Here is a 25,386-nt window from a genome sequence, read left to right on the forward strand (position 1 = left end):
AGTTATCTGGAGGGAGCGTCAAATATAGTTCCGACTCTCTCAAACCTAGTGTCTCCTCGAAGGTCTAAGTCAAACGATGGTGTGATCGATGTTCGATGGCCATGCATGGAAATGTTTCATGCACACACTGGAGCAGCTAAGCTAGGAGGTACGAACCTGAGGGTCTGTTCCCCAGGTGAGGGGTGGCTCAAACAGCGTCTGTCTCGGAGCGTGTGGCTGAATACGAAACGCGGTAGCCCGCAAACTATATCTATGATGGTAAATCCATCAGTGGGATGAAGGTATCGCGACGCCAGTAAGATAATATACCGAAATGTTCGTGAATGCCCGCATGAACCGGCACAAGCTCGAGAGGTACAACGACTCGGAGTAGAGATCGCTACAATTTAGGAAGTTCGGTGGCCAAATTTCGGAGAAAGGGAGTTTCGTACAGTAGACACTATTGCAGGCACTTCTTTCAAGTATAACATCTACTCAGTGGCCGTAGAAAGGTAGAACATGAAGTCGGAGTCCTAGTTTTGGGAAAGTAAAAGCAACGAGTTATCCGGTGGAGTCTCGTAGATGATGGTAATATCGTATATGTGTCCTGAGAATTAAGGGCAATTCAACTGCAGCACCATCAACGTATACGCACCGATAAATGATAATTACGATGATACTAAGGACGATTTGTACAACAGACTCGAGAGGACTTATGGAAGTGCCCAAAACATGACGTGAGAATCTTAATCGGAGATGCAAATGCGTAGATTGGGAGAGAGGAATTCTTCCATCCTGTCATTGACAAAATCATAGCCTTCATCTGTAAATCAATAACAACAGTCTGAGGTTCATAAGGCTGGCAAACGGTGAACATGTGCATTCCATAACCTCTGTTCATTAACCGTTATGTGTGCGACAAAAAAAACACCTTTAGCAGGGCGACAAGGGTACCCGGGTACCCAAAACTGATATTGTTATAACATCAACAATTTTAAACCGATTTCGACGAAATAGGTGTCATTTGATTCGTTTATTTGTCTAGTTTTGAATCATTTGGCCATTTGGCCACTAAAAGACATACGGGGCCCGAAAATTCGGAATTCCGACAGAGTGTCCGCTGTGAGGAAGAGAAATGATTGTATTGCAGGAAAATCAGTCATGCGGATATAAAAACTCTAAAAATTCATACAATGTACTATTTCATATAATGAGATACATCAGGTTGGCCTTTCCGGAGTAGGTTCCTTTGGGGTGATGGGTGGCCAGTCCAGGATTGGAGGCAAAATCTAGCAATATGGGTATCCAAGTTCTTGGAATTAGTTCGGTAGGTGATATTTTTTACATTTCGATGTATTTTGATTGGTTATTTCGAAAATGGTTTTTACGGGGTCACAGATGATACCGCAGGATTCAAGATAATGCTTAGCATTATCAGAACCGTTCAAAACGTAGAACCATCCGTTATCCATTTGGAACCAGTTCCGAAATTATCAATCAGTACTAAACTGACCATTTCAGTTCAAAACATCTAAAAGATACGCTAAACCAATTCTAATATTGGATTAGGCACCAAACTCGCCATCTGTATCCCTACAGGAACCAAATTCTGGGGTGGCCAATGCGATCTAAAGTCACCAATTTATATAATTAGATGAAAAAAGGGTCCACAGTGTCAAGTTCAAAGCTAATAGGCTTACTAAAAGCTGATATTCTTTCAAAACATGCGGCTTCCCACGTTTTACCGGATGTTGCTCCGGAATTACCGATTCCTGGGAACTACTTGTCATTTGATGGCCAAACGCTTTATCTAATCAAAACTAGATAAATGTACGAATCAAATGCCACCCGTTTCATCTAAATCGGTTCAACATAACTAAAGTTATGAAGATAGCAAATCATGGGTACCCGGGTACCCTTGTCGCCCTCCTACGTAATAAAAAAATTCAAGTGACTCTCATTGCTAAACCCCTTTATGGATATGCACCAAAAAAACCTCAATTACTTAAGATCAACGAGTTTTACGATGTCGCAAAATTTCAATGACGTATGTTTTAAATTGAATGAGTTATAACTATTTTAAAACTGAAAAGGTACCCGGGTACCCTGTCGCACACATAACGGTTAACTCCTATTCCTACCTCCACGAGGTGCCGGCTGGGGTACGCAACTTCGGTTGTCGTATGCTAACAGGAAAGGGGGCACAGTGGCTCCCGCCCACATTAAGATGGCAGCCCCATCAGCGGAATAAGGACCTTAGGTTAACAGCCTACTGTACCAGAACATACAAAAAGTTACCGAAAATGAAAGAAGAAATCTCTCCGGATTATTGGCAACGACCTTTAGCATCAAAACAAGGACACGAATCGGAACATGGAATATACTGACCCTTGCCCAGCAGGGCAAGCTGGCTCAACTTGCAAGGGAAGCTAGCCGCCTGAAGCTTGAAATTCTGGGGCTGAGCGAGGTCCGCTGGCCGGGTACTGGCGAACACAGGACATCATCCGGGCAAGTCTTGCTCTACTCTGGCATACGAGGTGAAAATGCTACTCGAGAAAGAGGAGTTGGATTCCTACTGAGCCCAGGGGCACATGCGGCCCTGATGAAGTGGGAACCAATAAATGAGCGAATAATCGTTGCCAGATTCAGAACACGGGTTAGGAACCTTACGGCAATCCAGTGCTATGCGCCAACAGATGCTGCCGACCTGCAGGAAAAAGAGAGTTTCTGCAGCCAGCTGAACAACGTGGTTGAGAAAATCCCGAAGGGGGGCATCCAAATTCACATGGGCGACTTCAACGCGAAGATTGGCTCAAACAACGCGGACCTTGAACGCGTCATGGGACGCCATGGCCTAGGAGAGATGAGCGAAAACGGGGGGCTGTTTACAGAATTCTGTGGTAATAACGACATGGTCATTGGTGGATCGCTCTTCCCCCATAGACCAGTACATAAAGTCACGTGGGTTTCCCGCGACGGCCGAACAGAAAACCAAATCGACCACATCTGCATCAGTCGGAAATGGAGAAGGAGCCTTCTTGATGTACGCAACAAACGCAGCGCTGACATTGCATCCGACCATCGTCTTGTTATCGCTGAGATACGTCTGCGCGTCGCACGTGTCCAACGACGGGAGGAGAAAGTTGGGTGCCGCTACGACGTCCGCCGATTGGAGAATCCTGAGGTGAAACGGGCCTTTGTTGAACAACTTAAATCTCGAGCTTCGGAGTTGCCACCTGGTGGAACCGTCGAAGAGCAATGGACCGGCATCAAGAACGCCTTCATCACGACCAGTGATGAAACCCTCGGCAAAGCGCGCAGTGGGCGAAGGGAGTGGATTTCGGATGAAACTTGGAGGAAGAACGACGAGCGGAGAGAGGCGAAAGCCGGCATTGAGCGAGCGCGGCCCAGATCGGCTAAGGCAGCTGCCCGTCAACGATACGCTGAACTGAAGAGGGCTGTTAAACGTGCTTGTAGGCGGGACAAGAGAGCCTGGACTAACTCCCTAGCCGAACAAGGAGAAACCGCCGCCGCCAATGGTAATATCCGTTTGTTGTACGATATTTCTCGCCGCCTTAGTGGTGCCAGGATGAATACAAAGATGCCGCTGAAGGACAGAGCTGGTCAGCTATTGACTGACCGTACAGAACAGCTTAAGCGATGGACTGAACATTTTGAACAACTCTTCCGAGTTTCAAATGTCAGAGACCAACAAAACCAGCAGCGTACGACGCCTACAGTTCGTCGAATAAATCGCGTCAACTCGGAGGCGCCATCGCTAGATGAAATTGTAGCAGCCATCAAGAGTATGAAATCCAATAGAGCGCCAGGGATAGATCGTATTTCAGCCGAAATGCTCAAAGCTGACCCATCTTTGTCAGCCCAGATGATGCATCAGCTTTTCAGCAATATTTGGGAAACCGCAACTTTTCCGGTGGACTGGATGCAGGGCATATTGGTCAAAGTTCCTAAGAAAGGAGACCTAACTGAATGCGGTAACTGGCGTGGCATCACGTTGCTCTGTATTACTCTCAAAGTACTCTGTAAGGTAATCCTCAACCATCGTGTGTAGACCATATCACAACGCTCCGCATTATATTGGAGCAGATCAACGAATTCCAGGACTCTCTTCTGCTGGTGTTCATTGACTTCGAAAAGGCGTTCGACTGACTCAATCACGAAAACATCTGGGGCGCACTTAGGCGTAGAGGAGTTCTAGATAAGCTAGTCCATCTCATCGAGGCTCAGTACGAGGCGTTCTCGTGCAAGATTTTGCACGACGGCGTCTTGTCCGACCCCATAAGGGTTACTGCTGGCGTGAGACAGGGCTGCATTTTATCACCGCTTCTGTTTCTCATCGTTATGGATGAGATATTAGTTGGAGCAATTGACAGTAGACCAAATCGAGGATTGCCTTGGAATCCTCTAAAGATGGAGCAGCTAAATGACCTCTACCTAGCCGACGACATTGTCTTGCTCGCACAACGCCGAAACGACATGCAGAGCAAGTTAGATGACCTCTCCGAGAGCTCCAAAGCAGCAGGTCTCACAGTCAATGTAGCGAAAACTAAGTCTATGGTAGTGAACATTGACAATGCCACTAACTTCACAGTAGCGGGACAACAATTTGAGCAGGTAGACGCCTTCCAATATCTTGGTAGCCAAACAACGCCCGATGGTGGTACCAAGACTGATATAGCCACACGGATCAGGAAGGCCAGGGGTGCCTTTGCAGGTCTGCGAAACATTTGGCGCTCAAACCAGATCACTCTACGTACGAAAACCCGAATCTTTAACTCAAACGTTAAAACCGTACTGCTGTATGCCTGTGAAACGTGGTGCGTCTCAGCGGAGACAACGCAAAAACTGCAGGTATTCATTAACCGGTGCCTGCGATACATTATTCGTGCCTGGTGGCCTGATAACTGGATAACCAATAAGGAACTCCATCGTCGGTGTCATCAACAGCCGATAGCCACAGAAATTCGTGAACGTAAGTGGAAGTGGATCGGACACACCTTGAGGAAAGGAGCGAACGAGGTTTGCAGAGAAGCACTCGACTGGAATCCACAAGGACGGCGTAGAAGAGGCAGACCCAGAGGCTCATGGCGACGGAGCTTAGCCAACGACATCCGGGCTGTAGACGAGAACCTGTCCTGGCGACAGGTAAAAGCCATGGCGGGTAACCGTCAGCAGCGGAGATCTCTGATTTCATCCCTTTGTTCTGCCGGACCGGCGGACATGGACACAAAAGTAAGTAAGTGAGGTTCATAAATTTCGCCGCGACCAGAGGAATAGTCATCTGGTGCACCTACTTTCCACGTCTGAATATTTAGAAACACACCTGGAGGCATCCGAACGGGTGCTCTAGCTCTCAGATCGATCATGTCTTGGTGTGCGGTCTTTTCGAGGACCTAATATCAACTTTGACTACTATATTGTCGTGTGCAAAATCGCGCAAGGTTGTCGAACGTACGCGGCGAATGTTTGTACTGAGAGCACGCTAGGTTTTAACATTCAGTGGTTGACGGCAGATGGCGTGGTATTGAAATACGCCAGAAAGCTTGATCAACGAATCACAGAATAGCGAGAAGAAAGGGAAGATACAAATGGGCTGCATTTGGATTTTTTCGAGGCCCCTATACTCTACAACAAACAAGCTCAGAGAGAAATGACAGTATGTATGTGTTAGCTCTCTCTCTCCTCTTTTTGCCAATATTTTTTGATTTGTTTATATTAATCCAGTTTTGCTAAAAATGGCGTCGAAATCGAAACAGGAAGCCTTTCGGGAGCGCGTTGTACACTTCTACGATCTGCCACAGAAATCTCGGCTAAAAGTATACGGTACAACATTTAACAAGCGAAGATTTTGCTGCTTCGACTGTTTACCATGTCCCAAGATCCCCAACAACTATTCGCAAGCAAGGTAGTGAAAGACCAGCCAAAATTATGGACGCAGAAGGACATCGTTCTCTTTCTCGTTTCTTCAACAACAAGCTATCAAGAGATGTGCACCAGACAAATGTTTGAAGAAAATTTGGATCCCGTTTCTACGAAAACATCATGTAGAAGGACAATACGTGTGTTGGCCGGATAGAACATCAACGCATTACGCCAAAAAAACACAACCGTTCCTGAATACCCATTCGATCCCATTTGTACCCAAAAACCACGACCGGACAAATCTGTCTCAGTGCGCTCAATCAAAGATATCTTCGAGATTTTGCGCTCCTTGGTGTACAAAAATAACTGGAGAACCACGAATTGCAAACAGTTGATTGGCAGAATCAAGAGATGCATTCACAAAGTTGATATGACGACCGTTCAACGCTCCTGTTCCGACATTAAACGGAAGCTTCGCCGAACAGCCGATTACGGACCGTTTTCAAATGTACACTAATTTTTTTCAACAATGGATAATGTATCTTTAATTTCGGTTAATCAGATCTTCTTCATGTATCTTTGTTTTTTTTGACAGCTTGGGAAAAAAATTCCAAAATTTTAGTTGTCACCCGTTAGTAGCTTTTTTGATGCCGAATGCCGAGAGTGAGCGCCCAGTCAGCATTTTCATATGTATAATTAAATTACAAATAAGAAATAAGAGTTACGTACTGATATGTATCCAACAAAATCGTATTCGACGCGCAAAAGCAGCTTATCCGTACCATTTTGGAGGCGATATACGCACTGAGGAATAATCTTGAACGATACACTTATATAGGTATTTCAATACGATAAGATCCGATTAAGCGCGACAAGCTTCATACAGCTATACGACTTTGTGCTGAAAATCGTATGTTTGTCAGCTTCTAGCATTATAAACGATAGAATATCAATTTGTGCGTACTTTGTTAGGCTTTATATACGAATCCGAGTTTGTTAAGAGATATTTACGATAATTTTCATACATTGATATACGAGTTAGTGCTGGCTGGGTGAGGAGAAGAATTAGGTCAGAAATCGCATGCTCACTGCGGCTACACGTCAGAGCAGTGGAAGGTATAGAGAGACAAGAGCTGCGGAAAAAAGAACCCGCCGTCTAAAAAACGCGAGTTCAAAGAGCACGTGTTCGCCGGATAAAACGGTGAGATGCAGGAATTTTGTCATATCTGTGTGGTGCAATGATATTGCTGGCAATCTGCTTACTGACAAAAGAGTACTTCCAGATATTGTTGAATGGAATGGTAAACACAGAGATAACTAGAAACAGGATAAGAATTGTGAGCGATGGCCAAGCTGTGGAGTCACTAACATAAGAGGAGGTTAAAAAGGCAATCAGTGATCTGAAAAACGGTCAGGCTGCTGGGAAGCCCGGCTGAACTTTTAAAAGCGAGGAGCGAGCGGTTGTAGGAAGTAAACCACCGGAGCATTATCAGGATCTGGGAGGAAAAACAAATGTCGGAGGAGTGGTTGGATGGCCTTATTTGCCCTATTTTCAAAAAAGGACATCGACTAGAGTGTAAAACCTATCGAAGTATTACATTCTGCCTATAAGGTGCTTTTCGTTATCCTGTACTGTAAACTGAGACCGTTAGCGGAGTCCTTCGTCGGCGAGTACCAAACTGGTGTTTGTGAGGGTCGCTCCACAACGGGTCAGATGATTACCCTCCGTTGCTAGACAAGTTTCGGGAGTACAACTTGCAGACTCATCATCTGCTTGAGGATTTTAAGGTGACGTATGATTCAATCAAACGTAATGAGTTATGGCATATAATGCTGGAACATGATTTTCCGTTGAAACTGGTTACGCGCTAAATGGGTCAAAATCAAGCGTCAGAATACCGTTGGATGGACTAAAGCAAGGAGATGCACTCTCTAACCTGCTGTTCAACATGGCTTTGGATGGTGCAATACGAAGAGGAAATGTGGAAAGGAACCGGAATGTCATCAGAAAATCTCGTAAGCTATTTGGTTTGGGGATGACGTTGATATCATCAGAATCAACCGAAGAGCAGTTTAAGCGGTCTTTAGGCCTTTGAATCGGGAAGCAGTGAGATTGGAACTTACCATTACCATTAATACCGTCAAATTGAAATACACGGTTGCTGGCAGGAAACATGGAAGTGCAAATGGTGTTGGTGTCGAGGTAGAACTGGATGGGAAACGATATGAAGTAGTTGAGGAATTCATTTATCTTGGTACGCATGTGACATGCGACAACGATGTAAGTTGCGAAGTCAAACGACGAATTGCAGCTGCGAATCAGGTTTACGTATTACGTAATCAGCTGAAGTCCCGTAATTTGCAGATTCGGACAAAACTGGCGTTCTACAGAATAATAATCCTGGCGGTGGCCGTTTACGGACATAAATCATGGACGCTAAAGGAAGCTAAAGGAACCGACGAGTGCTTAGGGTTTTTAAGCGTAAAATTCTGCGATCTATCTTCTTGCAAAAATAAAATAACAAGCTGTATCAAGTATACAAATATGGTGATATGGTTGTGCAATTTGGGAGGTTGCGGTGGACTGGGCATGTGGCCAGAATGCCCGACGAAAGAATAGCTAAAACTATTTTCAGCAGAAAACCAGGGTGAGGCCGTAGACTTCGAGATAGAGTTCGCAGCCGATGGATGTGCGATGTCGAGGACGACGCACCTTCAGATGGTGTTTGACGGGATTGGAGGTCGACAGTACTGGAGGTTCATAATTCGTTCGACGCATAATCGATTACGGACTATCGCTACTAGAGCAAAGTAAGTAAATTCAGTACTGTTGTCTACCTAGATTTGGATTCTATCCCTTTGTGCGCCGTAAACAAACCATTGCATTAGGTATGCAGCCGTAAACAAACCGTTGCATTAGGTATGCAAAAATATTGAGGGTTACTAAGGATGATAAGGGCATAAAATAGAGCTTACAGTAGTTCATAGCCTCTTATTCAGCAATTCTTATCTCCAGCCCCTCGTGGTACCGCTGGGACACCAGCAACTTTTGTACAAACCGCTTGACCTGGCGAAGCCAGGTGACTGAACCGAGTGTCTGGGTGGTGGTCAATCAATCTTCGAATGTGCAGGTTTAGAGTCAAGAATCGATGCTTCAACGTAAAACGATGACGACAAGGAGAAGGTATAAAACCGGCGTTTGAAGAGTTCAGCACACATCCGCTGACCAACGAAATGGTCCTTAGACTTATCGCCCAGGTAATAATTTGGGTTTTATTACACTCTTATGATGGCATTTAAGACCAGAATTGGTCATGAAAACCGCCATACTTACTTTACTTTACTTTAGTAGCAACGGTTCGTTACCGATCCAGCGCCGAACGAATTACGGTCCTCCAGTACCGTCGGTCCGGGGCTGCCGTTCTCCAATCCCCACGAACACCAGCTGAACGTGCATCGTCTTCGACAGCACAAACCCACCGGGGTCTGCCTCGGAGTCTACGGCCTCTTCCTGGTTCTCTGTTGAAAATAGTTTTGGCTACTCTTTCATCGGGCATGCTGGCCACGTGTCCAGCTCACCGAAGCTTGCCACATTACACTACCTTCACTATATCAGCATATTTGTATACTTGGTACAGCTCGTGATGCATGCGTCTGCGCCACACTCCATTTTCCATTTTGCCACCAAGTATAGATCGCAGAATTTTACGAATTTTACGCTCAAAAACCCCAAGCCGATCAGCTTCCTTTAGCGTCCATGATTCCGCGAAGGGCCACCAGGAGGATTAGTGTTCTGTAGAGCGCCAGTTAAGTGCGAATTTGCAAACTACGGGACTTCAGCTGGCTACATAATCCGTAGAAAGCCCGATTCGTGGCTGCAACTCGTTGTTTCACTTCGCGCCTTACATCGTTGTCACATGTCACGAGTGTACCAAGGTATATAAATTCCTCCACTACTTCATATCGTTCCCCATCTAACTCCACCTCGGCACCAACACTTCTTGGGCTCCCACGTTCCCTACCAGCAACCATGTACTTCGTTTTGGCGGTATTAATGGTAAGTTCCAATCTTCCCGCTTCCTTTCAAAGGGCCTGAAGGCCTCTTGCACTACTCTACGGTTGATTCCGATGATATCGACTTCAGCCGTAAAACCAAGAAGCATGTGAAATTTCGTGACGATAGTTACATTCCTTTCCACGTTTGCCCTTCGTAATGCACTTTCCAAGGCAATGTTAAATAGCAGGTTAGAGAGTACATCCCATTGCTTCAGTCCATCCAACGTCACGAAAGCAGCTGAGGTCTCACCCGCTATCCTAACGCATGATTTGGATCCGTCCAGCGTAGCACGAGTCAGCGTAACTAGTTTCGTCGGAAAACCATGTTCTAGCATTATCTGCCACAGCTCATTTCGTTTAACTGAATCGTTCGCCGCTTTAAAGTCCACAAACAGATGGTGTGTCTGCAAATTGTACTCCCACAACTTGTTAAGCAAGTGACACAGGGTAAACATCTGATCCGTCGTGGAGCGACCCTCACGAAAACCAGCTTGGTACTCGCCGTCGAAGGACTCCGCTAACGGCCTCAGTCTGCAGAACAGGATACGGGAAAGCACCTTGTAGGCAGGATTGAGCAATGTAATTATTCGATAGTTTTTACACTCCAGTCGATGCCCCTTTTTGAAAATTGGGCAATTGAGGTCATCCAACCACTCCTCCGGCATTTGTTCTTTCTCCCAGATCCTGACAATGATCTGGTGGATTGCTTCGTACAGCCACTCGCTCCCCGCTTTTAGAAGTTATTTTTAATAGCCGGGATACCGTCCTTCCCTGCAACCTTACCGTTTTTCAGCTCACTGATTGTGTTTTTAACCTCTTCCTGTGTTGGTGGCTCCACAGCTTGACCATCGCTTACCATTCCTGTCCTGTCCGCCAGTGATCTTATGTGAAAACCGCTATAAGAGTACAATAAAACTCAGTTTGTTGCTTGGCCGACTTTACCGCCTTTAAGAATATAGTCGTACGTAGTACCTTCCTCCAGCTCCTCCCAGTTGTGGTAACCGAAATATGACTAATTTCAGTCGTAATCCGGTTGCTTCAACTAAATTGACCTAAAGTGTGCTACTTCGGACACAATCTATGGTGTTATTGTTGGGGTTTGTCACCGTGAAATTCTATATGTTATTCTTGTTGACTTTTTCGGTGAGAAATAAGAACTAAAATGTTTTCAGCGGACGTTTCGACTTACTATGCTTCAGTCATTTACTACGCGTTGAACATCTAGTCTCACTGCCTCGTCCTTTATAACTATTACTAACTAAAAGCAGTTAATATTAGTTATAAAGGACGAGGCAGTGAGTATAGATGTTTGCCTGGAAGACCAGGAGTATGTGGAGTCGTAGACAGCTGCATCGTTTTCAGGAAGCGCGAAACTGACCGCATCCCGCAAAGGCTTTGGCCCGCGAGCGGAAATATATCGGAACAAGAATGGCAGTTTTTTGATGGGCAATCGTGAAATGACCTACGATGCGATAAACGGGGAAGATGCGCCAGTCCCAACGATAGGTTAAGTTAAGGAGTTGACCAAATTCGTGTTTTAGTCTTTGACCTTGAAATGCGGTCAGGCATTAATATTAATAATTTTTGAAACGATGGTTTTACAATTGATGGAGGGACGGTAGGGGAAAGTAATGAAATTTTTTTTGGAACTCTCCCCTCCTTTCCCAAAAAATTTTTTTTTTCAATTGTAAAACCATCGTTTCAAAAAATATTAAGTTAAAGAGCCCATCATGCAGCTTGGTTTTAAGGGGACATGAACGACTAAAAATTTTGAAAAAAAAAAACATAATTTTTTTATTTCAGATTATTGTTATTACAAATTTGGTATCAAAATAAGCGGAAAAAACTGCAGAATCAAAATCTGAAATAAAAAAATAATGATTTTTTCAAAATTTTTAGTCGTTCATGTCCCCTTAACAATAAACCGGCTGGAAAAGATGGCATCGGAGAGGAATTTCCTTGCTTGCAAAGGATGATTGTTACAATTTGGGATACAGAACAGCTACTAGATGAGTGCAAAAATGGGGTTATCTACCCTATCTACAAGAAGGGCACCAAGTTAGACTATGAGAATTATCGTGCGGTCTCAATGCAGCCTACAAGTACTGTCCCAAACATTTTCCGCCGATTATCATCAATTACGAACAGTTTTGTGGGAATTTTTTGAACCAGTTTCGTTGTCGGATGGTCAACAACGGATCAATCATTTACACTGCGGCTGATTCTCCAAAAGGGCCATGAATACAGACCATTTGATCGTTGACGCACGCACTATTTGTTCGTTGACTTCAAAGCTGCATATGATACCATCGGCCGAAAAGAGTTATGGACGAGAACGCTACTGATTCAGAGCTGTGTTCGGATTTCGGGTGGATTGTTGAGTTCATTCGAAGCACGTGACGTAGCACGGTCTTCAACAAATGTAGTCAATTCATTTGCTTTGCCGAAGACATGGATATTGCCGGCAGATCATCTGTGGTAAAATATATCCTGGCCGGCAGAACCGAGGCCGAGCAACGTGTAGGCAGTCAGGCAGTAGTGTAAAGATCGGCGGTGGTGAGTATGAGGTAGTTGACGAATTTGTTTACCTTGGCTCACAGATAATGGCAGACAATGACACTAGCCGTGAGATTCGGAGGTGTATTATCAGCCGAAGTCGTATAGACTATGGATCGAACAGAATAAGTCTCCGTACAAAGTGTACCCTATGCAAGACGCTAATTCAACGGTTATATTATATGGACATGAAACGTGCACAATGAAATGATCCGATCGTTATCCTATTACAAACCACAGGGGCCCACAACCACAACGAAAACGGACGTATCAATCTGTTTTGTAAAATATCTAAAATATAGAGACTTGCAACATAAACTGATTTTTTTAGATTTAATCGAAAGTTACTAATATTGAAGGTGCCATCGGTTGGGTGTTTAACATAAACAGTCCACTAATGGTTAATTTACCCTTTCAAGGCTCCTATTTTTTCTTAGTTCATCTTGAAAGTTTCAGTTTTTCGTATCTGTTAGAAAAAAACGTCGCGTTTAATAGGTTCGTGTCCACATCCTACATTTCAAACTACTTCTATGTAACCGGTTTTACGCAGTGAACCCAAAAGTAATTTGAAATCCAACATTTAATTTAATTTGATAATCGAATTAATTCAAATGGTGAAAATATTCCTTTGAATCCTAATGCAGGGTCCATTTCGAGAGAAAGTCTACCAAACAGTTATTTGCAATTATCGGTTCCATCCTACACACACAGTTGGCATTCCCCGCCTTGTCCAATTCCGGGCATTTTTCTCTTTAAAGCCTTTGATAGTCTGGCTGTCAGATTATAAGGAAGAAAAAAAATCACAAAAACCAATTTCCCCCATTGCATTGCTCGGACCGAGAGACAAAGACGGCATCTAATAAGGTCAAATAGTAACGGGCAGCAGACAGCAGCGAGCGAGCGTGGCGACATCGACGCCTCTGCTCGTTCGATAGACGACGAAATCTGCCCGTTTCCGACTAAGAATTCATTCCCAAAAGTTCACATGCCATCCAAACGACATGTCGGAATTCGATTATTGGGACAGCCCCACACTCCATTTCGAGTACTCCACATACGGTCCCACGCTAAAATCCCTAGCTAATTCGGCATGTTTATGAGACTGTATGTTACTTATGCTGGCAAAACAGGCGAGAAACGAGAAAGCAATCATCCGTTACTTTCGATGCTCGTTACATTAAATCGCTTGTGTAAATTGAAACACCAGTCTGGCGGCTTGGTGCAATTGTCATCTTACTCGGTAAGCTTCAAAGCTTAGAGAAATACGCCTCATACCGTATGAATGAAAGCTTTCCCATTGTTCTGTGTTCGAGCGTCATTTGCTTCTTGTTTGTCCATACGGACAGGAACCGGGACCGGGGGAAACTTCGAACTGAATAGTAGATACCTAGATAATACACGTTCGTATAAACAAGCCCATCCACTGATCAACAGAATACGTTTCATATTCTCCGAGCTCTTCTAGCAGAGTAGCAAATCGCATGCCGACATGTTTACACCTAGGATTAAGCAATTTTCCATTTACCTGTTACTTAGAGAATATTAAATAGAGCTCTGACTAGGTTAGTAGAAGTTTCAACATTTGTCGGAAAAAGAAACGAATGAAATTATCAGGCAGACAACAGAAGCTTCCAATGCATTCGATTCTTATGGTGAATGATACGTCTAGGACTAGGATTTCCAATACAGCCGTAAAGCAAAGCATGAGCAATATTCATCGTTTCGAATAAAGCAGTCCATGTAATCAACGTCTTCAGTGCATCTTTTGCACCTTGCACTCAGGTGGGTGTTTGAAAGCATTGATGTTGAACTAAGGATTTTCATACCGGGTTTCTGTTTAGAAGTAAAGATCTTTGGCTTCAGTAAAAATAATCACACTGTTTGATCCCTATACAAATCTGAGCAGCCAGTATATTTACTCTCTGGTATAGAACCTAGAAGGTAGGCGTGCTCTCGGTTTTCTACCGATTCTGTGGAGCTGCGGCCGGAGCATTGGAAGCTACGAAGGCGGCCGGCGGGGTTGTTTGAGATTAGGCGTTTGTTCTAGAAAATCTTAGGACTATTGTACCAGTCGAAAGAACAAAGCCGGGCCAAGTCGGTTTGGTTATCACAATGAAGATCACTAACCGGGTTGCTCTTGAAAGTGGATTGTAATCAACAAGCATGGTTGATGCACATAAACACGACGCTTGTGTTATTGAAAAGTTAATACAGTAATGATAGCTTTCTGCACAATAAGAATGTGCATAATGGAGTAATGTTTCCATATCAAATTGCAATCATCACACGGGTGCTGTCATTATGTCACTCGTCAGTGATACCATGCAGCGTCTTTCATTACATAAGACATCAAAAGGAGTGTAACCACATCTCATTATCTGGTAAAATGTATGCGTCTTAGCATACTGATAGTTTAAATCTGATGGATTGTAGGAAATATAGTGAGTGACAGGTAATTTAGGTGACGTGGATAATTAGCTTATTTTCAATTTGCAAGTAACCGACAGCTTTGTTCAGGCAGCTTTGTTCAGATTCACCTTTAATAATGAATCCGAATACCTGAAAGTAGCCTAAAAGTACTAAAAGTCATTCGAAAGTGGACGCGCTTTTCAAACGAGACCCGAAAATTGCAGAAGTTTCGCCATTTCATGTCTAAAAGCAATGCAGGAGACTAGTTTGAGACATTTCAAGGCACAAGTTGCACCGAACTGCATAGCCCTGCCAAATCTAGTGACAAAGCAACGCTCACGGAAGCTAGAATTTGCTGAGTAACACGATTGGTTATTATGGATGCAGAACGTACTGCAAGGCCGCTTTCAGAGTCTGAAATTCAGACAAATTCCAGGGCAAAAATTGTATATTTTAGAAATTGCTTGTATGGCAAGTAATCCACGTGTTTACATGATAAGTGGTGCTTTCATAACTTCTGAAACCATGAATTAGAGAATTTTAGAAAGGTATGTCTTCAGAATGGTGAATGGCCTATGGTGATATCCGTTTGTTATACGAAATTTCTCACCGCCTTAGTGGTGCCAGGATGAATACAAAGACAGAGCCGCTAAAGGACAGAGCTGGTCAGCTACTGACTGACCGTACAGAACAGCTTAAGCGATGGACTGAACATTTTGAACAACTCTTCCGAGTTTTAAATGTTAGAGACCAACAAAACCAGCAGCGTATGACGCCTACAGTTCGTCAAATTAATCGCGTCAACTCGCAGGCGCCATCGCTAGATGAAATTGAAGCAGCCATCAAGAGTATGAAATCTAATCGAGCACCAGGGATAGACTGTATTTCAGCCAAAATGCTCAAAGCTGACCCATCTTTGTCAGCCCAGATGATACATCACCTTTTCAGCAATATATGGGAAACCGCAACTTTTTCGGTGGACAAAGTCCCTAAAAAAGGAGACGTAACTGAATGCGGTAACTGCCGTGGCATCACGTTGCTCTGTATTACTCTCAAAGTACTCTGTAAGGTAATTCTCAACTGGATCCGGGAGAAGATCGACGCTACTCTCCGGCGGCACCAAGCTGGAGTCCGTGCTGGCCGATCATATGTAGACCATATCATAACGCTTCGCATTATATTGGACCAGATCTGCCGGTGTTTGTTGACTTCGAAAAGGCGTTCGACCGACTGAACCACGAAAACATCTGAGGCTCACTTAGGCGTAGAGGAGTTCCAGATAAGCTAGTCCATCTCTTCAAGGCTCAGTACAAGGTGTTCTCATGCAAGGTTTTGCACGACGGCGTCTTGTCCGACCCTCTAAGAGTAACTGCTGGCGTGAGACAGGGCTGCATTTTTTATCAGCATCTTTGGCTCGAGCAGCACGTTCCTCACAATCATGTGAAAGATTTGTGCCTAATTTTTTTAACACTGCTTCTGTTTCTCATCGTTATGGATGAGATATTAGTTGGATAAATTGACAGTAGACCACATCGAGGATTGCCTTGAAATCCTCTAACGATGGAGCAGCTAAATGACTTCGACCTGACCGACGACATTGTCTTACTCGCACAACGCCAAAACGATATGCAGAGCAAGTTAGATGACCTATCCGAGAGCACCCAGGCAGCAGGTCTCACAGTCAATGTAGCAAAAACTAAGTCTACGGTAGTAAACACAGACAATTCCACCAACATCACAGTAGCGGGACAACAAGTTGAGCAGGTAAACACCTTTCAATATCTTGGCAGCCAGATAACGTCTGATGATGGTACCAAGACTGATATAGCCACACGGATCAGGAAGACCAGGGGTGCCTTTGCAGATCTGCGAAACATTTGGCGCTTAAACCAGATCACTCTACGTACGAAAACCCGAGTCTTTAATTCAAACGTTCAAATCCGTACTGCTGTATGTCTGCAAAACGTGGTGCGTCTCAGTGAAAACAACGTAAAAACTGCAGATATTCATTAACCGGTGCCTGCGATACATCATTCGTGCCTGGTGGCCTGACATCTGGATATCCAACGAGGAACTCCATCGTCGTTGTCATCAACGGCCGATAGCAACAGAAATTCGTGAACGTAGGTGAAAGTGGATCGGATACACCTTGAGGAAAGGAGCGAACGAGATCTGCAGAGAATCACTCGACTGGAATCCACAAGGACAGCGTAGAAGAGGCAGACCCAGAGGCTCATGGCGACGGAGCTTAGCCAACGACATCCGGGCTGTAGACGAGAACCTGTCCTGGCGACAGGTAAAAGCCATGGCGAGTAACCGTGAGCAGTGGAGGTCTCTGATTTTATCCCTTTGTTCTACCGGGCCGGCGGACATGGACACACAAGTGAGTAAGTAATGTCTTCAGAAGAGGTTGCTGCCTTTTCTGGAACAATATGAAGCGGATTGGTTCCAACATAGAATAACTCGTGATCTTCACCGTATAGAACGTTGATGTCTTCAACAAAGGCGTTCAGCAGATCGTGGGCTTTCCGTTGGATTATAGTATTTCGGAATTGCCACACTACGTGGCGCTAGCGTATATGTAATATTTTTGAATAGGCTGTATCTTGCGCTGCTGACTATCTAGAAAGTTGCGGTCTTCGGGAAAGTTTCTCAAATGACTGTCACCTTCAAGGTGGTATGGAAAATAATACAGAATTGACTCAACGGATGGCGCTAGTGTATTTGTAATTTTTTTGTGTTTGCCGTAACTCATGATTTTGGTAATATACAAGAAGTTGCTTTCTTCGGTAAGGTTGTTTAAGTGACAGTTGTTATTTAACTAATTGGAAAATTAGCTAATATTTTGCTCGTTATTTAACACAATGCAGGTCACTAACAAAAATTCTCCGAAAAATGCACTCCTCGCATTTAACTTGCAACGGACATGAAAAATATACCGCAACACGAGAAAGCTGAATTACTAAAAATAACATTACGTATGCCGTTGACTTCAAATTATTGATGCTGTGTGACATAAATGCCTATTAAGTTGTTGCAAGTTTCGATTAAAAAAAAATAGGGATAAAAATGAAAATATAATTGTTCATGAATCATTAAGCATGTTTAGAAAGTAGCTGGAAATGTGTTAACGTGACTGAGACTAATTGAATAAGTGAGTTGGTGGGATTTTTCTGGCCGTTTAGGAAGTCGCATTAATAGTTGGTGGATTAGCACGATAGATTTTTTTGCAGGCAGTAAATGTTGCCAAAGAATAAAATTGAACGTCGAACGTTCAGCATCGCATGACACAGCCTGTATAAGAATACTACATATACGCACCGCGAGTGAGTTTTGCGCTACGTTTCATACCACCTTAAAGGTGTCAGTCATTTGAGTAACCTTCCCGAAGACCGCAATTTTCTAGGCAGTCAGCAGCGCAAGATATAGCCTGTATAAGAGTGTTACATATACGCTAGCGCCACGTAGTGAGACCATTCCGCAATACCATAATCCAATGCAAATCCGTTGATGTACTGAACAACTCTGTCGAAGACACCAACCTTCTATACGGTCAGGATGACGAGTTATTCCATGTTGAAACCAATTAAGTCAATTCCCCTATGCTACGTAGACTCCAATAAGGACGTTCGACCACATTAATGGAATCGCTCGAGACTGTCCTTATTGGAAACGTTCATATTCGAAACCGCGTTATTCGGGGAACTGCTGTATTTAAATTCGATCAAATGGTGATGCAACGTCAATGTGGTTCTGGTGTGGAATCCGGCTAATATCTGAGGGCGAGTGTACCCCATTAGGCATACTGACGATAGGCATACGGATTTTAGGCATGCGGACGTTTGGCATAATGGACGTTAGGCATAATGGACGATAGCTATAATCGACGTTAGGCATAATGGACTATGGGAATAATGGACGATAGGCATAATGAACGATAGGATATGGTGCCCGCTCCTTCCCTAATTGTCATCGGAAAGTATCAAGTTTTGCTAATTTTTGTCTATTTTTAGCAATATTTAAACTACACCAGACAAGATGTTGAGGCTGTGAACCATTTCGCGAAATTTTTAACAGTTTGATGGTTATATCTCCTCTCTGATGGTGGTTAAAATCAGTTCAGAATGCGAACCATTTCATATTTGACGGATTGATAGTTTTTTTGCTCAATGAGAGCCTATAAGGTGAGGATGAAAACATTGTTTATTCTGTTAAATTGGATAAATTTTTTAAGTTCAGCTGCTTTGATTTGATAGATAAAATTCATCTCATTTCAACCCGGTATGTTTGAACAAATTTATTATGCGATAAGCATCCATACCAATGTAAAAAAAAATCTAAAGAAAAATCAGTGTAAACGTCGAAGCTCTCTTCCTCACCTGTGCATATTTCATTGGCTCTCAGAAGCAAACCATCGAACTGTCAAAACGTTGATCAAAACTAACCATGCTCCCGAGCAGGGATGCCAGGTGATTTTTTGAAAAGTCTTCACGAATCAAGGAAAAATGTCTTCATTTGTCTTCCTTCGGCTTTCCGCCCATTTAAATTGCATGGTGAAGACATGTCTTCACATGTCTTCAAGCGAAGACATTTCATTTTTTTGTAACAAAAATGTCTTTAAAATGAAGACATGTCTTCACTTCTGGCATCTCTGCTCCCGAGCAGGATTATTTTCGACAGAAGGTAAAAAACCATCGAACTGTCACATTTTAACCAAAAAGTTAAAAATTTCGCGAAATGGTTCACAGCCTGAGAAAATAAAAATTGGAATAGTCCTCTTCGATTCTACGAACTTCTTTGCATAATATAATTAGGTTCTTAGACTCTGTTTTTTTTAAGCCTTGCCTGATAAAGTCTATTAAGGTAAAACATTGTCAAGAATAGGGGAAAATCAGCAAAAATTGGTACTTTCCGATGACAATTAGGGAAGAAGTTGGTATCACGCGATTCGCCGGACAATTTTACATAAGATCACTTATATTTTATCAGTTGGCAGACCGTTCGTTTCGTTCGTTTTTAGGGTAGTTTTCCCATAGTTCAATGAAGTGTTAATAAAGGCATTTTCAAGTTTCGAAATTACTTCGAAGTTTCGAATAATCTCAGGAGTGGAATACCATATTAGTCGACATAGCAATGCTTTATATTGCACAAATAACTAGCACAATTAAATAACAAAACTATAAAAATGTGTAAGAAATTGTTACTTATTTCTATACCTATAAAAATGGATTTCTGTCTATCTGTCTGTTTGTCTGTCTGTCTGTCTGTCTGTCCCTATGTTCCTTATAGAATCGAAAACTACTGAACCGATCGGCGTGAAAATTTGCATGTAAGGGTTCTTGGGGCCAGGGAAGGTTCATTCGATGGCAAAAGACCCCTCCCCCCACTAAGAGGGGGGGCTCCCATACCAATCTATGCCTATAAAAATGGATTTCTGTCTGCCCTAGGTTCCTTATAGAATCAAAAACTACTGAGCCGATCGGAGTGAAAATTTGCATGTAGGGACACTTGGTGCCAGGGAAAGTTCTTGTGATGGTTAGAGATCCCTCCCGCCACTAAAAGGGGGGGGGGCTTCCATACAAATCTATACCTATACAAATGGATTTCTGTCTGTCTGCCCGAATGTTCCTTATAGAATCGAAAACTACTGAACCGAACGGCGCGAAAATTTGCATATAGGGGTTTTTTTATGGCCAGGGAAGGTTCTTATGATGGTTAGAGACCTCCCCCCACTAAGAGAGGGGGGCTCCTATACAAATGAAACACGAATTTCTCATAACTCGAGATCTAATCAATCAAATGGAACCATATTTGGCATGTGGGTATTTTTGGAGGCAAGAATTTTTTTATGATGAATTAGGACCCCTTACCATTTTAGGTGGGGGGCTTCCATACAAATGAAATACAAATTTCCTCATAACTCCAGAACTAAACAAGCAAATGGAACCAAATTTAGCATGTGGGTGTTTTTGTAGGCAAATTTTTTTTCTATGGTGAATTGAGTCCCCTTCCTTCTTTAGGTAGGGAATTTTGACCCCTCCCCCGGAGGGGGGGCTCCTATACAAATGAAATACAATTATCCTCATTACTAGAGAACTAATCAAGCAAATGGAACCAAATTGGGCAGGTGGGGGAAGGAGGAAGAAAATTTTTTGTGATATTTTGAGACCCCTCATTTCTGTGGTAGCGGGATAAGGACTCTCATACAAATAAAACAGAAATTTTTACCTTACTCAAAAGCTAATCCAACTCGAGAAATTTTAGACTCTTTCATAAAACATTAGTCAATAACAAGATCACCAAAAACTATCAATGATTCAGGGCGAGACGGACAGAGGCCGCGAGTGTTGCTGGCGACCTGCCGTCGGAAGCGCCGGCCACTACGGGGGCGGGGGCAGCCGCCCGTAGAAATCACCTCTATCTAGGTTTATTTATTTTCCTAGATCTACTGACCTCTATTACTTTCCTTTAGTTGGGTCACCCCTGCGAAATGGTACTTTCTACGAAAAGATTTTCCGTGAAATGGTACATCCCGCGTAAGGTTTTTCGCGAAATGGTATTCTGCGAAACTCTATATTCCGCGTTATGGTCAACCGAGAATTGGTGTTCCGCTAAATGCTATCCGCTTTATTTTTTCAGGCTAAGCAATGGGGGGAGTTGTTTTCTACTTTACTGTGAGGAAAATTTGTATATTAAAACACCCATGAACTCCTCAGAAACTTGCAAAACTCGAGATTGTGACAAAGGTCATCCGAGATTCACGATTTATGTACAACACAGTTTAATTTGTGGCAATAAGAAATTTGTCGGGTCAGCTAGTTTAAATATATACAAAAGTATCCAGAACAGGAAAATTTATTATGCTGGTTCTATGTTGAAAATGCATCTTTTTCATCAAAATACACAATGTATTTAGTCATGCAAAAGTCCGGAAGCTTCAGGTAAACGTGTTTAAACATACTTTCACTAGCAATTTAGATAGAATTACGCATGTCCCATATCTCCCAAACTACCAATATTGTTTTTTCTAGTTAAATGATTATTATGTAGAACTTTCTGGCGAACATTTTAAGCATATTTATTTGAAAATAAAATTAGGGATGTTTTGAGATGATCGAATTTTTCGTTTTACGTTGCAAAAAAGATGTATGATGTTGACAAATTAGATAAAAATTGATAACATCATTCGATTGCACGGCCAAAAACCTATATAAAAAATAATATTGGCATGTTTTTATATCTGTAAAAAAAGACGTAGCGCCACTGCTAGGGGGATTGATCAATCGGGAAAACTTGGGAAAATTGCTTAAGGGGTCGGAATGAACAATTATGCCAACTTTGGTTGAAATCGCTGACGTTCGGATCCAATTTTTCCGATTTTTGTGTCCACTTGAGATGGAATGACCCATATTTAAGATTTTTAATGGAATGACACGTCGTAATGAACACGCATTTTTGAAGATTCAAGTTGTTTCAAAGTTTAACTTAACGTTAAATTATGTGCAATTTAAAAATGCTAACTAACACTGAGTGCAATAACGCATTTGGTCACAGTGAATAAGTAGATATGTAAATTTCACGAATGTGTCGGATCGATTTGTCAATCCGTCTGAACGCCTCATCTCATAGTGAGAGGAAAATTTAAATGTGAATAAATTTCAGTTCCTCATCACACTGACGACTGTGACAGTGGTGAATGTACCGCACAACAGAAGAAAAAAAAACAATCCCTATAGCAAAGCTACCGGCAGACTGCTATTTCAAATATCATAGACAACCGACACTTACTTGTAATCCTCCGTCTCGTAAGTATTCTTCGGGCAGGCTGAGTAGCACTTGTGTTCATGCATAACTAAATGATGATCACAGCTGGTACAGTAGTCCGGTCGGTCCTGACAGGATGCACAGTTGGCCTCGCACGGAACACATGTTCGGTTATCGTAGTCTGCAAATAGACGGAAAGATGGTAGATCAAAATTAGTACAGCCAATGCGAACGAGGCCGTAATGCTGTTGGAATTAATTTAAATAAATTTTCAGCATCAACTTGCCAAACCCCACCGCAGAGTTGAGCAACTTCCCCACGTGCACTATAACTGCTCCATGGAGCGAGTGGTTTCTTGATAGTAGCTCATTGTGCTTCAGCAAACGTTCCAGGTGGATGCAAATGTTTATCAGGATGGTGCGCCTTTTCAAGTTTACTTGTGCTCCCGTACAGTTCGTACGGTTGAACCCGGAAACATGACTCAACTGAACTCGTTCTCGGCTGAACATCGGTCCACGGAGTGCTTTCTTTGTTCGAAACTAATTGTCAGAGTCGACGGGTTGAAGTTCAATGGGTGAATTAGCTATAGGTTATGCTAGCCATCTAGCTAGCTGCTCGTAGAGTTGGAATTACATTTTAGACAGTACGAAGTGGAAATTATTAACGCTGCAGGCAGCAACCATCTAAGAAGATCAATATTAAATATGAACTCGTAAAGGAGTTCAATTTATCAAAGATACTAAATTGGATTCAATATGTTAGCAGTCAGAAACTCACAAATCGGAATGTACGGTATTATACCTATCTCAAACTGTTAGGCCTATGTAGGTACTAGGTACATTGATTGTGGCAGTAGTCTTAAAACAATCTATAAATTTGTATCCATTTTTTAGGCCGGCAAAAAAAACAAGCCGCATCATTCATCAATTGATCTGCTTTGAGTCAACGGGGGGTGGCGGTTTCAGGTGCTGATGAAAACTAATGATTCCGCGGGTCCACGATGCTACGTGATGAGACTCTTTTTTTTCATTCTTCGTTCCATAACGCGTTTGCCCTGTTAAATGTGATCTACTTTCTCTGCACAAGACGGGTTTCACCAAAAATTTAACTGCCACTATCTTTTGGAATAATCTCGCGTCATCTCGGCGAATCGAAGACAGTTTAACGTTGGCGTACCAGAGAAGAGGATCGTTCTGCTGTTCTTCTAAAACCGGTAAAGTTGCAGTTATGTTGAAAGTTTGCACGATTCTGGCGCTGCTGTTGGTGCGTTTCCGACTAGCAGCCGGTGCAGATGCTATCAAAGCTATACAATATTTCATATTTAACAGGTAGCGGATTGAAACTATTAGAAAATATGAAATGAAATTCAAGGAAATATTTCTCCCTTTAGAGAATTACAGCACATGGTGGAATTGTCGAGCAACGATGGTGACTTCCTGGAAAATGGATGCGATCCAACGGGACAATTTGCGATAATCGTGCACGGATGGCGAGAGGGCAACACTACGGAATGGGTTACCGATTTGGTGTCCAATATGACGACCTATCGTGAAGGATGTGTTATGTTTATGAGCTATGGTAACAATAATCGCAAGATGGACTACTATTATGAGCTGGTACCGCGTTTCGATAAAATAGCCAATAACTTAACCGATCATTTTCAACGCTTGGAGCGGCTTGGATTTGATCCGGACAAAGGATTAGTGTTTGGTTTTAGTTTCGGGTCGCAGGTGGCATTCGAAGCTGGAAGAAGATTTGGATTTCATAAAATTGGACGTATCGATGGTAAGCTTAACAGATTATTTTAATTTAGGTCAGTAATAATTCAGTTTTTTGAAACAGCGTGCGACCCGGCTGGGCCGGCCTTCGACAGTGAATCAGTTCGGTATCCGCTGGATCCGAAAGCTGCTGCCAAAAGAATCCAGTGTATTCACACCAGCTCAAAATATGGAACCAGTCGGAGAAATTGCCATATCAACTGGAACATGGGACAGTGCGGAAAGGATCAACCGGCAGCCGGAAAGTTCCCGAAAGGTTCGCACGGATTGTGTCCGTACTTTTACAACAGTGCATTCAAGCACAATTTTTATGCAAATCCAATGCCAAAAGCCTGTAACTCGAAACGTTACTTGGACACGTGGCCAAGTGACCTCAAGATGGGTTACTTTTGCAACATGGACAGGTGAGTTGTACGCATGATAGTCGTGAAGAGAAAGTTTTATTTTATTGTTCTTTCACTTTTTAGCGGATTTGAGGGAGAGCTGTTTTCACTGACTACAAAATTTTATCCATACACTAGTGAAAATGTAACGGAAACAGCATAGTTGTGATTGATTAGAATAATATTATCTACATTTTATAATAGTAAATATAAATTTAGAAGGTATAAATCTTATTACTATAAATCTACAGTACTTACAGTCGCAGTGGAAAAATATATAAAATGATTTCAATCAACATAGTAGTTATTTCAACAATGCACAGTGGTCCAAACAGCGAAATACGCGATCGTGTGATATTGCGCCGAAACGTTTTTCGCATGTAGTGTCTTCAGGAACATTTCTTGGTATATCAAGCCCCTTCTTGTGAGAGAAATCTTTGGGTGATCAATTCCCTTAAACGTGAGATACGAAATTTATTTTCTCGTATATTCGAGATACAGGTCTGGTACTATCAACAAAGTTGTAGTAAATATTAATACAAACAACTTTGTCAAAGACACCATACTTATATCTCTTC

General features: G+C 42.8%; 1 protein-coding gene across 2 annotated transcripts in view; it reads right to left on the reverse strand.

Moving 5' to 3' along the window:
- The window catches only part of LOC128743883 (furin-like protease 2), an 803,052-nt gene that overhangs the window by 20,105 nt on the left and 757,561 nt on the right, over positions 1-25,386 (reverse strand). For both annotated transcript variants that reach the window (XM_053840572.1, XM_053840570.1), the window contains exon 10: positions 22,672-22,828. In XM_053840572.1, coding sequence (XP_053696547.1) covers positions 22,672-22,828 — 157 coding nt within the window. The remainder of the gene's footprint in view (positions 1-22,671; positions 22,829-25,386) is intronic.

The sequence above is a fragment of the Sabethes cyaneus genome, chromosome 3, assembly GCF_943734655.1.
Source record: "Sabethes cyaneus chromosome 3, idSabCyanKW18_F2, whole genome shotgun sequence".
In the NCBI taxonomy this organism is placed as follows: Eukaryota; Metazoa; Arthropoda; class Insecta; order Diptera; family Culicidae; genus Sabethes; species Sabethes cyaneus.